Below are 17,241 nucleotides of genomic sequence, written 5' to 3'. Positions count from 1 at the left end.
GTTACATTCTGCATTGAGTTGTCAGCATCTTGGGGGCAGAGACTGAGGCTTGCACAACTTTTTATCTTCTGTAATACCCACGTTACAACTGGTAAGCACTAGTCAATAGTCAATGAATGTATTTTGAATGGGAAGTCATATAAAACAACATGTGATTCATCATTTTAGTAGAAAATAAAACATAGAATATTTCTCCATTTGAAAAGACAAATCAATAGAGTTTTAGATAATCAAAATACGAATGTCTGGATTATGGCTTGAGTTGAGACTAGATGAAGTAGAAAAGTACTCCTGTGAGAAGAGCCCTGGATAATGCCAGCAGGTCATCTGAGCCCCAGCTCTAGTTTAATGGGGAATTTTTGTCACGTTATACAACCTACCTATGTCTTCATAAACAAATCTAAATCCATACTTAAGTATGAAGAATCTTATTCTTTTATACTAGATGTGAATATCCCAATCAGATAGATGGGAAAACTGAGATTACGCAAGTTAAGTGACATGACAGGACCCTGTGAAGTCAACTCTTGAGCCCAGGTGATTTGACTACATGTATGTATTCCCCCCCCCCCCATCTTGTGTAGGCCTTGTCTACATCATAAAGCTATAGAGGGAAGCGAGATGAAATATCAGCTATGGCAGTCATTTGAAAAGTTCAAAGTGCAAAACCAAAGCATTCTATTATTTGTAAAATTCAAATTTGTTGTATGTCTTCCTAGTGGATCAGATATGTTCCACATTTACCCTTGCTATCCAACTCACTCAACTCTTTCCTCTAGCCTTTCTTTCTCTCAGGATGTAGGTATAGACTGTGCAAGTGTGAGAATGGAGCTGGAGTGTTAATAATTGAAAGCTTTAGGTCCGGGAAGATGATGGGGAAAGAAACAGTTAACATATATATTTTTTTCTATTCCCAAACTCCAATCCATGAAAGAAGTCATCCTGTCCTTACAGGAGATAGTTTTTGGGTTGGGTCTCACTTTACAGGCATTCTTTGTGAGACAGTAACTCTGTGTCTGCTGAATTAACTATTCAACTGAAGTAGTTTGCCTCAAGAAATTTTGGCAGAAAATATTGACTATTCTGCAGAAAATAACCATTGTCCTTCAGAACACTTCACATACTGGCAAAGTACCCCTGGCCTTTCTGTGAAATGATGGTATCTATAAAGTACAGCAATTATGAGCATAACATTTTTAAAGTAGTCTTTTAAAAGTAAATTTAGAATTGGGCAATCTGTATATAAGGAGAGGTATTTTTTTAGTGCTCTCCTATGTTTCATTGGTTGTCTTAGCTGATAATGTTATCTTTATTTATAGCTCTGCTGAGTCTTAAATCTAATACTATAAGGAGATGGATAGGGTACTTATAACAGTATCTTATATCAATGATACTATTTGGACTTGCCTGCAGAGTTTTTCCAAATATCTGACCTAGCAGGTGACAGTACCAAAGAAAACTTTTTTTTTAAAAAAATGATTTTAACTAAAAACTGATTAATGATGAAATGTGAATTTTATGCCACTTAAAAGTTAAAAGAGACTAGAAGCAGATCCAGAGCGTAGTTACATGAAGAAAGAGGCTGACTTAAAAAACTGTTGGTGGGATTTTGCTTTATCTCCAGGGTCTTTATAGTCAGAAATTCCCAATGGCTGTTTCCATTCCCCTAATCCCCACTGGCTTGAGGCTGGGATAAGCAACATGACTGTGTAGTAGAAAGAACACTAGATAAAGTATCAGGAGATCCAAATTCTCCCTGAGAGCTACCTTAGTAGAGTGGTAAAGAGAAGGGAGACAAGGGGAGAAGGGGAGTCTGAAGAAGTTGAGGTGCCAGAGTTGAATTATTGTTTACTTGGTTGTTGGGTAACACTTATTCTCTTGTTCTCCAAGGTACCTTCTTCCCAAGTCACCATCTTGTGAAGCGTTATATTTTAAATATATTATCTCACTTATGTGTTTTCATATATTATCTCACTTGAATAAGTTAGGAATTTCTTGAAATAGATCTATGGAGCTGTGTGTATTATTTATTTCAAAATTATAAGTAACATGTTAAGTAACAACTAAACCATGTTTAACTGTCTCTATGATCTAGCATAGCTCTAGGTACATAGTAGGTGTTTTATAATCATTTATTGATCTTCTCATTTTTGCTTATATTTGTGTATTGTTTATATATACTGACTCTGGCAGACTTAGAAGGTAACAAAATCGTCCCAGTATACAACTATTTGTTGGAGTTGCTGTGGCTAGCTGATAGAGATTTGAAAGTAGTAAGGACAATGCCTCAAATACATATCCCTAAGGAGCTCTTAGGGGGTTGTGAGATGACTGAGTGATAGGACAAGAATAAATAGGCCTGTCTATTTCATATTAGTTAAAAGAGGGTGTGTATTGTGGGTTTTCTTTATCACATGAGGGTGTTTGAAGGCAAAGTGGAAGAAGTAGATATTGATGGTTGAGAGTGGCTTTTTAAGGATGTTATAAAAATCTTCAAGTTGTGTATTCCCAGTTATATTCACTCTAAGATGGAACCTCTGTGACATTAATAGGGTTGGCTTTAGTGTCAATCTCGATTCCAAATGAAAAGAAAGACACCAAAGTCTAACCAGGAAATTAACATGGACCCTTGATGTTTACGAAGGAAAATGGCATTTCTTTGTTTAGAATTTCTTATATATTAATTTATTTCTACAAATCCAGTATCTGGTGGAATTCAAATACCATTTTGTAGCTCTTGACAGTTCTTGATGTTTTTTTTACCCTGCCTTAGAAATGTTTCCTAAGACACAATTATTTCCGTGCTAATTTTAGATACCGAGTTATTAAAATGCTTTGTTTTTCCATTTAGTGTCACTGCAGCAAAATGACTCATGACAGTCCAGGAAACGGTTAATACACTATTAAACAAATGATAGTTCATTTAAAATTTCATACTATCAATTAGAACTTCACCTTGTATTTTGCATTCGCAGAAAAGCTGGTCCTCCACCGGACAGTGTAAAGTCGCACTTCGGACGTTTTTTGGTTCTTAGGGACAGAGTTGTCTGCCCAGCTGACCCTCACAGCATCGTGGGTAAGAGCCACAGCCTGTACACCTACTGGTGGGAGCATGGGGGTGGAGACATCTGGGACCGAGGTGGGGAAATCATCAAGCAAAGGATAATAATCAACTGGGTCAGTGGGATCTGGGTTTAAAAACCCACCAAATGAAACAAACAAATAAATACGTAAATAAAAGAGTTAAAAAATAAATATCAGTGATAACACATCACAATGAGTTAAATGCATGGCAATAATGATGAAAGGGAACATGAGAAGAACAGAAAAAAATACAATTAATTCAATCGGAAAACTCATTAGAAACCGTATTGCTATATTACAAAATAAAAAATAGCTGACTATATTCTGTAATTTCCTCATTTCCTGGGACTGTTTTTATCAGTTTGGCTGTCACTTCTAGTTTATATTTAAAAAGTCCATTTCTTCTTGGGATGTTGCACATTCCTTCTTAAAAGACCTAGTAGAGAAAGTATCGGATTTGTGACTATACAGATAATTTGCAATAACAAGATAAAAAGGAGTGTCTGGTTCATTTCCTCCTGCAGTGGAAATAAATGCCTATCTAATACCTGTTTTGGGGTTTGTTTTTCTCCTCGTCTAACTTGATTTGGTTTCTCTAACGCTTTCATTATTGCTTAGCTCATATCTGCATAAATACTGTTTAGGTAGGAAACAAAAAACAAGAGGAAAGGGACCTGAGGTCTGCAGTAATGTGCCTGTTGCTATGATTGCACAAAGCCAGACTGACCAAGTTCAAGGGCCACATGGTTGACTGATACGTCTGAGAACTAGGTTTCAGGTAGCACTTGGTGTAGCAGATTTTCTTAGATTGAAATCCTTAGAGAACATGTAGAAGTGTCCATTTTACCCACATTCTCACGGAGTCAACAAAGTTTTTAGTCTTTTAAGGCATTTCTATCTGCTATAGTCCTTGTTCTAACATTTCAAGTTCCACGGAAAACCTTTATCTTATTGGGAGACAGATATGAACTATCTACAAGACTGATGAGATTTGTGCTGAGGTGCACACGTGCTTTGGTCCATAACATAATCAGAATCTACGTAATGATGTGCGTGGTTTTATAAAATTCTCTAGAAAACTCCTGTAGTTGTTTTTATGCTGGGGATATCGGAATCAGAGAAGCTTATTTTGTGGCCATAGTCAGAGTCCAATTTTGAGGCTTTTATTTTATACTTAAGACATTTAAATTTTTAATATTTTATCTTTAAATCATGTAATGTGTATTTTCACTAACAAGAAACAAGACAAGCTCTCAGGCTGGGCATATGATGCTACTTGGGGAGATGAGACGTACTAAAATGTACAGAATCTGAAGCAGTGTACATGCAGAATTTATATTTTTAAACAGCCTCGTTTCAAGCAGATCGGCTGCTGGCTGGTTTTGATGATTACTTCACTTTGCCCACTGCATTTCAAATGCCTGCCCTGCGCATCACTGTTTTCCAATGAATTATTTAGTAGTTTACTAGGCTGTGGTCTTTGGAGCAAACTGTGAAACCCAAAAACAAAACAACAAAAGAAAAGAAAAAAAAAGAAAGAGAGAAAGAAAAATGTGTATTTAAAATTTAATGACAGAGCCCAGGCTTCCCATATTTCCTTTGATGTGTCTTTTTATTAAGGGCTCCTTGAAAGCCAAATGGATTTATGAAATGATGAAGTGGGAGCTGAAGACACTGCAGCCGCTAGGACGATCCCAGCCAGTCACTGGATTGGTACTACGGTGGGTGCTGCCTCACTTTACTTGTTTCTAGTCTTAGCTGACTTTCCAGGAAGAATGTCATACACAAGGGAGGCCTACTCTAAATTGCAAACTACTTTTCGACCAATCTATATTAATGAGTCATCGTATTTCTTGTTTCTTTGCTTCATCTAGTTTTGTTGGTAAACCTACCTTCATTCTGTAGCCTTTCACAGGTACCATATATCACGTTTTGAAAAGTAGTGATTCTACTTAAAATGGGAATACTCAATCCTGCTAGTATGTTGGCGCAAAAGTAATTACGGCTTTTGCAATTGTTTTTAACCTTTTAAACCGCAATTACTTTAGCACCAACCTAATATTTCTAGATTTTAGAGTAGCATGTTTTCATGATTTATTGTTAAGTTTCTTGGAGCCTCAGTTCCAGAATACATCCCTCAAATTTCAAGTAATTCTGTGTGTTGACACTTATCTATGGATTCAAATAACTCAAAAATTTCTACCCTTGGTGAAATTTTTCTTGACTATTTTAGGGAATTTCTGTTTTCAGGCATGGCTTATCATTGCTACCTCCTTTAGAGCTGCAATGTCTAATACAATAGCCACTAATTATATAAACATGTTTAAATTTAAATTAATTAAAATTAAATGAAATTTAAAATTCACTTCTTCTGTCGCACTAGTCAATTTCAAATGCTTAATGGCCATACAAGCTTAGCACCTATCATATTGGATAGTACAGATATTGAGTATTTCCAACAAAGCAGAATATTCTAGTCGATAGCAAGCACTATTTTAAACACATATACGCTACCTATGTTGTTAATTATCTCTCTCAGGACAGAAACTGTTTGAGTTGTTGAATTAAAAACATTCCTTTTTGTTGTTAAACAACTTATTTTCAGTTTCACTTTTTCCATACTTCTAGGTCCCTTATATGCCATTGATTGTCAGTAGTATATTCAAAAGAATAAAAAAAATAAAAATAAAAAACGAAACACAGGTAAAATATACCCTTAAGCCTTTTGCTAAAAAAAACCTATTCAGTTTATAATAGATGTTTTGGTAAGAGCCCGTGAATTTTCAGTAAACATATTTGTGTTCAAAAAGACCTTTTAAAAAAAATAACACAATTTTACATCTCAATTGTACTTCATGTAGACATTGATAAAACCGTTGAGCATAAACAAATTCAAACAACACACCTCATTATTCCCCTGCTCTCTTTCCATCTCCAGGCTCAAAATGTCTTGTTTTTGCAACAATAAGAAATAAAAGGCTTTACAGCTAAAATGAATCTCTAGCCACCCTTCTGACCTGGTAAAACTTTCCTCAACTCTAATACGGATAATATTCAGGATGACCTGGGGATCCAGAGTGTACTACGCGTGTGAGCACAGACATGTGGGAAAGAGTGGAGCCTGGGACTTCTGCTACCCTGATGCACTTATTGGCTCTGATCTTGTGTTGACTTTGTATTGGCCTCTTCCAAGACTACTCATGGGACTGCTCTGCAGAAGCTCAGAGTCAGAGCACGCCTGTGATGTGGCACTCTGACACAGGTACTGATAGAGTTTCTCCCCGAACCTTAACCTTTCATTCCATTTACTTGTTGTTTATTCTCCAGGACGTGTGGAAGCCCAATACACTAAGTCCTCCACATCCAGTAAAAGTGTAGGCTTTTCTTTTGGACACGGTTGGTTTCATTCCTTCCTCTTCAAACCCTGACTGACTTTCCTTCCGGAAGAAAATTCCTCACAGTTTCCAATTTTTGGTATCATTTCATTCCTCTGATCCATTAGGATTAGAGCCACATCAGGAAAAAAAAAATTGTCTCATGGATCACTGGTTTTTTAGAAGCCACTCTGGGAATGCTATATGCCGAGAAGGAAAGAATGACAACACATGCAAAAGGAGAAGTTCCTAACACCTCAAAAGGTTCTTTCTGATCAACTTCTCTTCAGTTTATTAGAACTTTATTTCCTCTACCACTATTACTCGCTGCTCGAAAGTCAATCAAATGTTGTTATTGTTTTTTGTTACCTAAATGACCCTTCTTTGCGGGGTTTAGTTTTGGTAAGAAAATGAAAGTTTTAAAAGACTGACCATAGTATATTTTTGTGTGGCCTGATCACAAGCGCCAAGTTACTACCTCAATGAGCAGCCACTCAGCATCTTTTCCCAAAGGGAGGGAAGAAACAGGGAGGCACGGATACAGCCAAAGGGGCCTGTTGCCTCTCAAAGAACCTTGCTGCTTGCAGAACAAGAGAGAAGGGGGAAGTGAAAAATCCCAGACACCCACCCATCATGTCACCTTGTATTTTCTGCTCTGGACCCCTATTTGCCTCATCTCTCTATATTTAGACATAATACATTTAATAGTAATGTCTTGTAAAGTAGTAATTCTACTTCAAAAAATGGTAATACTCAAGCCTACTATTTCTCTTTTTGAGAATAGTATATTTTTCATGACATGCTGAGTTATTTGGAGTCTCAGTTCCAGAATGTATTTATCTGTGAGCATATGTAATTCAAAAATACTTCTTATTTCTCCTTTTTGGGGAGTCATGATCCTCTTTGTGCACACTATGAGAGATATATACTGTCTCCACAGATAAATGGATATATATTGACATCTACCACCAATTTATATACCACTTTAGGCAGATCATAAACCTTGAAACCAATGGCCAAAGAGTCAAGGAGACTCTGGAATAACAACTTTGTCTTACAAGAATGTCTGGAATCAATAAAGTGAAGTTATGCTCTCGAAACAATCACATAACAACTGTGCGTTCTCGAAATAGTCAATGAATGGAACTTGTGGGTTTGGAAAACAAACTGTACCTAGTTCACATAAATTTAGGTGGTGGCAGAAGTCACAGGATTCCACTATTTATTTTACGTTCATTTATTCCTACTTCCTTGTCAGGACTTCATACTCAGGCACTCAGTAAGTTTCCGTGTTCTCTGGTGCTTGCTATCAAATCCTGCTCTTAGATCCTTTATTCTCATTAAGGTAAAAATAGCTGATGAGTTATCTGAGGTCTGAGGGTTGTGGGTTTTGAAAGTGATTAGAATCAAAGTATTCACTAAAGAGATGGAAATCTTGGGTTTTACTTTCAGATTTCAGACATAAGACTATTGGGGGTGATCATGTGACTTTCCAGTAACTCTGAACAGACCCACAGAGGCGTCACTACTCTCTATTTGAGTAAGACCAGCCTTGCTCACAAATAGTCTCCCTAAATGGCTTGGAACTCACTTACCCATCTCCTTCTCAGTTCCTTGAACCCGTTTTGTTTCCTTGCGTGCTGCCTTTGCAATCCAACTCACATAAGAATTCCTAGAGGTAATAATCCCTCAAAGCAACCAATCCCTTTAATGTCCAGAGGCCTGGACATTGTTGGGGTGACCTGTAGTTCCAGTTCAGGAAGAAGCCACTTGTGTGGCTGGGCACAGTCCAAGCCAACCGCAGGAGGGTATTTCAGTGTTGTCCTATTAGCTAGAAGGACCCTCTGCAGAGAAGCAAGTGTCTCTTTGGGAATTTGGCAGCATTTGTGCAGAGACTCTCCTGCCAAAATTAACTGATTGGAGAAAAGCTGCCCAAGAGAATGAAGAATGATATCAGGTCACTAAAATATGAAGTTACCTGGAGAATGAGAGAGAATGATAGCTCTCTTTCTCTAACTCCCTGTGCTAAGCTATAGTCAGAATTTCTCTCACTTCATTTTGAAACCAAAAAAATCATTTGTGTGTGTGTGTGTGTGTGTGTGTGTATACACATACAAGATTCAGAACACGACTACATACATTTTTAACTTGTATTTTTTTTTTTTTTTTTGGTTTAGTTGTTTTTCTTTTTTTTCCCCCTACCATAACTCAAACACTGACTACCTGTCACAACAGGATGACCTATTTTAGCTTACCTGTTATAGATCTGGTGGTGGCACTTTCATAAAGAGGAACGCCTTCTCCTGCATTATTGAAAGCTTTTAGGGAGATTACGTAATGGGAACTTGACTCTGGAGGAGAAATAGAAGAATATGAACATGTTGATTTATTTAGTGTACTGAAATACTCAGGATAAACATTTTCCTGAAATTGAATTTAATATAATCTTTTAAGTAAACTGTGGTTTAAAAATAAGTGAGTTTGATTCTGGGAAGAAGGTAAGAGTGGTGATAATAATGCTTTTTTTCAGCTTCCTGAATCTGCACATAAAAGAAACTGAATGACTAGATAGAACAAAAGGCTTTGATCTTTTGCAACAAAACTAGGGGCTGAGGTGTACCCTCAAACCCTGAAATACTGTGATGCAGACAAACCACCAACAACCTTAGGATCTGCATGGTTTTCTCACCATGTGTGAGAAAAATCACAGGGAAGCATCAAATATGAGAACATGGTAATTCTAAAGGAATTATCAAGTAATTCTAAACGAATTATCAAGTAATGCTACAAAGTGTAGCAGACTAGTTTGAGGACAGTAAATGTAATTTCAAAATTAACCTGCAAAGTCTCCAGGTCAGGGCTTACATTGGGGACACACTATTGAGAATAAGTTTAAAATTTAAGCAGAACAGAAGCAACAGAAATGAAGGGAAGAAATAGTCCAGATAAAAGTAGGAGAGAGGAATAGCGACAGAAATTTAGAAAGCAAGCGGCCATAGGTTTTAGTGTATATTGGGTTGGCCAACTTTTCTGGAAACGGCTCAGACTGTAAACGTTTTGTAGACCACTTTGCCTCTGTCACATATGTAAATTTTTGTTTGTGTTTGTTTTGTTTGTTTCGAATACTTTAGAAATATAAAAAGCATTCTTAGTTCAGTGGGGCCCAAACAAAAGCAGGACCTGGGTCAGATTTGACCCACAGGCTGTAGTTTGCTAAGACGTAACCCTGGTCTAATGAAAAATAACAGGAGATGGAGCTCTGCGCCTTTAGCAAAATGATTTGAACTTCTGGGAATGCAGAAAAACAAATCACATGAAAGAAAGTAACAAAAGTCTGTTGAGGTTAAATTCCTTAAAAAATAAAATGAATATATCGCTCCTATAGACAGGCATGTACACACACACACATGATCAAAAATACACAAGAAAAATAGATCAAACCTGCAATTTACTATTTCAAAATGAGCTAATATTAAGAAAATAAAATGCCAGAAATGCAGGAGTAACATAAACCAGAATTAGAAATAACTCAGAACTGAAGTGGCAGTCTCAAGAAAGAATTATATGTAAGTGTGAGGATAATTTTAGAAATAAAGGGTATCGACAGGAGCAAATAAACAGAAGAAAACAAAAACAAAACAGAAATGATGAAGGAATAAAAAGAATTTGGGAGAAAGTGACAAATATTAGAGAAGATTTAACATTCAAGTAATAGTTGTCTTTGAGGAAGAAAACCAAACAAAGGGAACAAAACAAATACTAAAAAAAGTAATTCAAGAAATTTTTGCTTACTTAAAAAAATTTTCTAAGCATCAGGTCAGAAAGAATACATAACTTACAAGGGGGGACGTTATATAATTATCAGACTTTTTTACAGCAACATTTTATGCCAGAAGAAATTGAAGTAACTTATTTGAGATAGTCAAGGTAGAAAAATGTGATTCGAGGATTCTATAGTCAACGAAAGTTAACTTTAAATATAAAGGGGAAATCCAAACTGTTACCAACTTAATCAGAGATTACTTAATCAGGGATATTGTTCCCCTGATCCTGAGAACTACTAGAAAAATAAACTTTAGACATATAAAATGACCAGGGGAGATACTGAACTAACTGCTGAACAATAATTTGAATCAAGTAAGATTAAGTGAGGATTGAAAGGGAGATATTTTATTTTGCAAGGCTATATATTCTGATAGTGTAGGTATACTACGGTCATAAGACAAAATTAAGAGAAAATAGGGGTAATATATGCAAATGTTTCAATAATTATTATTGATGGTGATACTACTGTTGGTGTTATTCTGAGACTAATGTAATGCGAGCTAAAACAAATGAGTACTCATAAGAAATTCTACTTCTGTCATTCTGTGTATCCTTGACAACCATATTCTTGGTGTGGACAAAAGAACATACAGATTTAAAAATAGAAAAGATTAAGTATTATGTTCCTAAAATTTAATTAGAAAAACCAGTTTAAGCTTAAAAGGTATTTTATCTCTGTTCTAGTTCTGTCCACTGAAAAAGTCTAGAAACATTGACTCAAAAACAACAGCATCCCTAGCACCCAGACTGGGACTTTGAAAAAATATTTTTCAATGCCAGAAATGAGAGCTTGTTGGAGAACAGGTTGGTTCTGGTCTGAGATGATTCAAGCTCATACCAATTAAGCCTGAAACTTCTTGACATACTGGATAAAAAGGAAACAACCAAAGACCAAAAGGATCATCTCAAATGGATTCAGGAATCAAATGGAAGAGGGCTCACACATACCAAAGATGAGCGCAATCTGAACTTCGATAAAGATAAAAGTTTCAATAAATTGAAAGCCAACATATGTACATGAATGCATGAATTCATAACCATATTTCAAAGAATAATAAGAGTTGATCACTTCTGAGGTTGACAGAGAACCAAATCATTATCTTGACAACTGGGCAAAGAATCTGATATTTATGTCTTTCTTAAATAAACTCTACCACTGCGTAACCAACCACATAAGAGGGGGAAGCATCTCCTTATAATATTATTCCAACTGACAATAAAAAGCAATGATAGAATTCAAATAAGGCTGTTTTGTAGCCCCAAAGAACAAATGGGTCTAGATATTAATCATTCATAATTGCTAAGATAAAATAGAGACATCTAGACATTAGGTACCTCCTAGTCAAAAAGCACACTACCCTCTAGAGTCTTGCCAAAAAGATCAAACCTACTCATTCCAATCAAGCCTCTAGATCCAAATGCCAGTTTGCAAGAACTAGAGAGAAAAGAAAAAGTACAACTCAAACTTATAATAATTCATTTAGCTATACATTTGGTGCATGTGGTTTCCTGTATCTGAGTTTTATTTCACACAAAAAAAGCTTTTACAATGAGTAAAATTTATCTCTGACAGTGTTCTTTGAAAATTGAATAGATGGATTTTTCTTTGTGAAATTTTTATGTGATCTAAATATTGGAGTTAAAGATATTGACATTTCAAACCACGATGACACAAGAGCCACAGTATAGCAAGAAGAATAAAGTTACATTAGTGTAAAGATTTCTAGTCAGTGAACTGCTTCCCCTGGAAAAGGAGATATTTATTTATTAATTTTTGTTGTCATCCTAATTTACTAACAAGAAAGCAATCAGTCAACAAGTGTTATAGGGTCTTGGAGATCCAACAATATTTGTAAAAGGTGGAACTCTGTTGTCAGGTTACAATCATAATTCTGGGCAGAGAAAACAATGAAAGATTGTATAGAATTAAGGAGTAAAGTGTGTGATACAACTTATGATCGCTATACGAGCTGAGAGGCCTGAAAAAATTAGTGAGGGATTGGGTCATCAAAAACTTCTTGGCAGATATGGACTTGGAACCAGGCCTAGAGAGCATGAGTAGAATTTAAAGGTAGAAGAATGATAGGAAGTAGAAAACATCTCAGGAATAAAGATGGGAAATGTGGAAAATACAGTTAGGGAGGTCAGCAAAATACTTATCTACTAGGAAAAATATCTTTTACAGTTATTGGAGTAGAGACTAAGCCTGATTTCAAGCATATGATTTATCTAAACAACTACAATGTAAAACATTCACATTAGGTTTGAACCATTTGATCCATAAAATTGTCTTTTTGTGAATCAAATACATTTGGTTTCATCTAATATACATATACTATATTTATGCATTTATCTATATGTTTGTTTATCAGGGGAGTGAGAGAGATATCAGGATTTCCAAAATCACATGCTTAGGAGTTAGGATTTTAATTTTGTTTTTGTTTGTTTGGTTGGCTTTTGTTTTTAAATCTAAGAAACAGAGCAGGAGGGAGAGCGAGAGAGAGACAGCGGTATCTGGCCACAGTGTATGAGACGATAGGGCAGAAAGGATGCTAGACAGTAATTCATCTAAAGAACAGAACCACCTCAGAGTTACTCGTTGAAGATTATAGGTGGCCAGCATGGTCCGTGAGACACTGAATCCCTGCCTTCTCCTGTCCCCACCTCCCAGCTGCCCAGTTTATACTTCCTTAGACAATATACTCTGCACAAGTCTCCAGCATTTCTGCACTATTGGCTTTCAGTCTGTTGGCATGCATACGATTTTTCATTTAAAAGCAAAGCAAGTACCTTAACTAATTTATTCTCATTTTGCTCGTTTGAATTTTTGTCTCACTTGGAATTAGAACAACATGTGCACCTCATCTATCTGCGATCTGGCTCCTGAGCAATAGTGATCATTTCTTAATCTCTCCCTTACAGTGAATGCGAGGTAATCATCATTTCAACACTGACTCTTGCTAATGTTGAAACCCATCAAGTCTCTAGTCACCTGAGTAATGGCAGCTTATTCTACCTGATGTCACGTCATGGTGTAGGGTACGCTAGCAAAGCCTCTGGAGTTTTATCATTTATTAGCTGTTGGGTTAATGGATTATACTAATCGCTAAATTCCACAAGTCCCAACTGTGCTGTGGACACCTTAGGAAAGATCAACCCTAAATTTAAATAAAAAGTGGTAATGGTATAGCCTTAGGGAAGGTAACCAGATTTGCTATGGAGTTGTAACTGGTATAAGAATATCTCATAGAGCTAGGGGTCTTGGAGACCTTTTGGTGCAGTTTGTCAGTTAGTAATTTGAGGTTCAGGTGAGTTCACTTTTTCTAAAGTAACACAGAGACACCTAGGGGGAAAAAAAAAGGCCTGGGACAACTCCATAACCCCTTTGTGTAGCTTTTCCAAGGAGCTTTTCTTTCTGCTCTTCAGACTGTAGCTACTTACTAACATATTTGGGGCTCTTTCTGGCTTCAGTAGAGTGCTTTTGTCAAATCGCATCTTGATTGACTGAGAAAGCAATAGAATCTTTTCATGACCCAATGAAGCTTGATCCAAATGCATCAGCTTGAACAACAACCAGAACAATATTAGTTAATTATTGGTTAATAGTGGGCAGTGGACGATATTGCTTTGATTCCCTTTTATATTGCGATTGAAGCATCTTGTTTGAGTGTGTGTTGAGGGGAAAGATTCTGGGGGAAGCAAAGGAGAGTTTCCTACCCATTTAAAAGAGTGTAACTTACTAGTTCACCACTAGAGGGCAATGTGGAGCTATTTTCCCGCACATGCTCAGAGCACTTAAACTTTAAAACCAGTAAATCACAAAAGAATTGCCTAGAATTGCTCCCTCTATAGAAGCATCAAATGAGTTAAACACATTTAATATTAGCATAATGAATTCCAAATGAATTAATCATTAATTATGGCCAGACTCCATTGTTCAGGAATACGCTTAATGACAATTATGACAGTAAATTTACTTTTTGGATTTGCTGAAATGTTGCAGATATTTAGGCTTGAAAATATCAATTGCCTCTGAAAAATAAAGTACAGCAGTATTTTCTCATTTGAATTCACTGTGGATGAAGCACATGGAAATAATTTTGTTTTCGTGGGTGTCCATGGGTATTAGTTTTAATTATGGATGTTCTGAGTGATTCTACAGATTTCAAATTATTGATCAGATTTTCATCATTCTTCGGTTAACCTTTCTTATATAATACATTGGATGGGGATAAAGGAGGCTAAAGAAATACTTATTAATTCTTTAAGCATCCAAAAATAGATGGTTCCTGGCCAGTACCTTCTTTGTGGCTAGGGAAAAAGGGAACACACATTTATTGATTATACAGGCTGTAAAGACAAGGGATGAGTAATAGGGAGAATATTGGGTTCTCCTTCCCCAGAGACTTGGTAGGTGAGAGACCCATTATTCTAAGAGCGTTTGTTGAGGCTTGCCTGAAGGTAGTGAGATGATTGTGGCTCTCTGGGGCAGAGGGACTGAATCAAGAAAACCTGCAGGTAGCTGCTGGGGGTTAGGCCAAGATGCTGTACTGGGTAATACAAGCCAGTGAGAAAAAAAAAAAAAAATCATTATTTTAAATTAATATTTTGTGTGAATTAAATGCCACTGGCATGTGCCAGATTGACAGCTTATAGTCCTTTATTCACTCAGTGGCCCTGTCCATGCCAAGGGCTTGTCAGGCCTAGTTCCCATGTCCCTGCATCTTTGCCCTCTCTGTTAGCATTGCCAACCAGTCAATTAGAGAAAATTAGAGTGGTGGCTTTTTCCCTAATGCAGACGCCTGCTCACTGCAATGAACCAAGGATACTGAATGCCCAGAGTAGAGGCCACTGGATCGCTGTCAGATGTCACATATTACTGGACACCGTTGACCCATTGGACCTAAACCATTTAATTAAGTGTAATGGGTATATAACAAATACAGTTGATTGCATTGATCTACATAAAGGATGAGCAATTCATACTTGACTAAGATGTGATTTCTATAATACATTCAATATTCTATTTGACCTTATTACATGTACTCCTTTGCAAATTTAATTAATAGTTAATCTAACTAGCACCTTTACTTCTTTTTTTTTCCCCTTTTCTTTTCTAGAAACAGTATCCAAAGAATGGTCAGATTACAACATGAGTTGCTAACTAACCAGTCTTGAGGTATCAGATACTCAGCTAGTCTGTGTGAGGAGGTTTTTGAGTCCAAAGAACAGGTAAATTGTCTTTAATCTACCAAGATCTATCACCAGGAGGGAAATCAGGTAAACATAAACTTTATAAGAAATGTTTCAGTGCTTGGCAGATAAAAGGTGCTTAACAAATACTGAGTTAATTGATGAATGCATGAGACCAGAAAAGCTAAATTACTCAGTAATGGTTAAATAGGAAGCCCCTAATCAATCTGAACATAGAACTCAAATTTCTTGACCCCAAATTGCACATTGTGATACATACAGGTTCATGACAAATGAATCCAAAGAGATTGTTCCACATTTCCCCCTCTCACTCGCATACTCAGATTCAATTATTCTTCATTTGTTTATTCACTCACCAATTACCACTGAGCACCTTCTGTATATAACACATGGATATAGGTTTTCTAGAGTATGTAAGGATTTTTAAAAGAAGCCTTATTTGCCTTGATGACTCTTTTAATGAAGAAACTGTGTTGGGATTAAAAAAAAAAAAAATCAGAGCAAAGTGTTCTGGAATCCGAGAGGCTATATGGAAAAGATGCCAGTTTTGTTGAGTCTTTGGATGAAGAAAGGTTGAAGAGAAAAACTGGAATAAGCAAATGCAAATGAACAGCTCAAAGTGGCTGGAGCATCCATCATACATGTCAGGATCAGAACTTAAAGACAACGACAACTTCTCCTCCCTTTCCTCCTTCTCCTATTAGTAACATTTGTTGGGAGCCTAGTTAGGCACTTGGTTAATGACTTCACATCCCTTATTTAATCCTCACCTTAATCCAGTGTCTGGCAGACAGTAAGTAGTCAAGACATAGGTGCTGAATGGATGAACGATCATCTCCCTCTTGGAAGAATTCTAACTCCAAAGTTCAGCCTTTTATCCTCTGTACCACTTGCCTTTTATTGAATAAGAGATGGTGAGTTGAAGGACAATTTGGACAAGTTTGAATTGTGCTTTTAGGGAAATTAATTCCTCAGAACTATGTAGTCCAGGAAAGATGGAAAAGATGTTGAATGTGGGTATACGACAGAGGCTATTGCAATTGCCCAGGAAAAGATAGCAAGGGCCTGGACTGAGGTAGCATAGTGCAATTGAAGAGCAAAGGATGGGGGAGCAACATAATTTGTAGATCTATTTGGAGAGACAATGGGGAGAGGGAACAAACCAAGAAAGACTCCTAGATTTTGAGTGTGATCATGAGATTTTTCATCACTTATTTCAATGGTATTACAAAGTAGATAGGGCAGGGATACCCATGCCCATTTTAGAAATGGAGGCACTGAGATCTGGGTATAATTTTCTCTGCCCGACAAGACACAAGCTGGGTTGGGTGTCTGCCATGTGCTCGGGTTAGCTCCTTCATAGTGAAGAGGTTTTTTCTGGAACATTCTGTAGAGCAGCCTTTGGTCACTCATTAGAGCAGAAGAAACATACCTCACCTGCTTCAGGCGGTGAGGTACGCTTTGGCAGAGAGCCCCCTTAGCATCAGAGAAATGACTGAGTAAACGCTTCCACTATGGAGCCATGCAAGCTTACCAATGCAGCACTTAATGAAATGATTTCTCAGCAAAGCTTTACATAAGGAAATTACCAGAGACAATATAACCAAATATACAGGGTTTTCTCTTCTTGTTCACATTTCTCAAAGAAAAAATAATTGAATTAAATAAAAGAAAAAGTGGAAATATTGTATGCCCACCTGAGAATTAAATTAACATGAAACACAAACACCATTCACTTAGTTAA

The 17,241-nt window shown here is 36.7% G+C and overlaps 1 protein-coding gene across 3 annotated transcripts in view; it reads right to left on the bottom strand.

Annotated features, from left to right (window-relative positions):
• Nucleotides 1–17,241, bottom strand: part of DCC (DCC netrin 1 receptor) — a 1,044,138-nt gene that overhangs the window by 115,330 nt on the left and 911,567 nt on the right. For 2 of the 3 annotated variants that reach the window (XM_019721869.3, XM_074339961.2), the window contains exons 16-17: nucleotides 8,714–8,809; nucleotides 2,956–3,188 (exon numbers count right to left, since the gene is read on the bottom strand). In XM_019721869.3, the coding sequence (XP_019577428.3) occupies nucleotides 2,956–3,188; nucleotides 8,714–8,809 (329 nt within the window). The remainder of the gene's footprint in view (nucleotides 1–2,955; nucleotides 3,189–8,713; nucleotides 8,810–17,241) is intronic. The other variant, XM_074339962.2, reaches the window with a different exon arrangement.

The sequence above is a fragment of the Rhinolophus sinicus genome, chromosome 4, assembly GCF_057876585.1.
Source record: "Rhinolophus sinicus isolate RSI-liver-muscle chromosome 4, RSI-T2T, whole genome shotgun sequence".
In the NCBI taxonomy this organism is placed as follows: domain Eukaryota; kingdom Metazoa; phylum Chordata; class Mammalia; order Chiroptera; family Rhinolophidae; genus Rhinolophus; species Rhinolophus sinicus.
The sequence above is the reverse complement of the archived record's forward strand: the minus strand, read 5'-3'. Positions and strand labels throughout refer to the sequence as shown.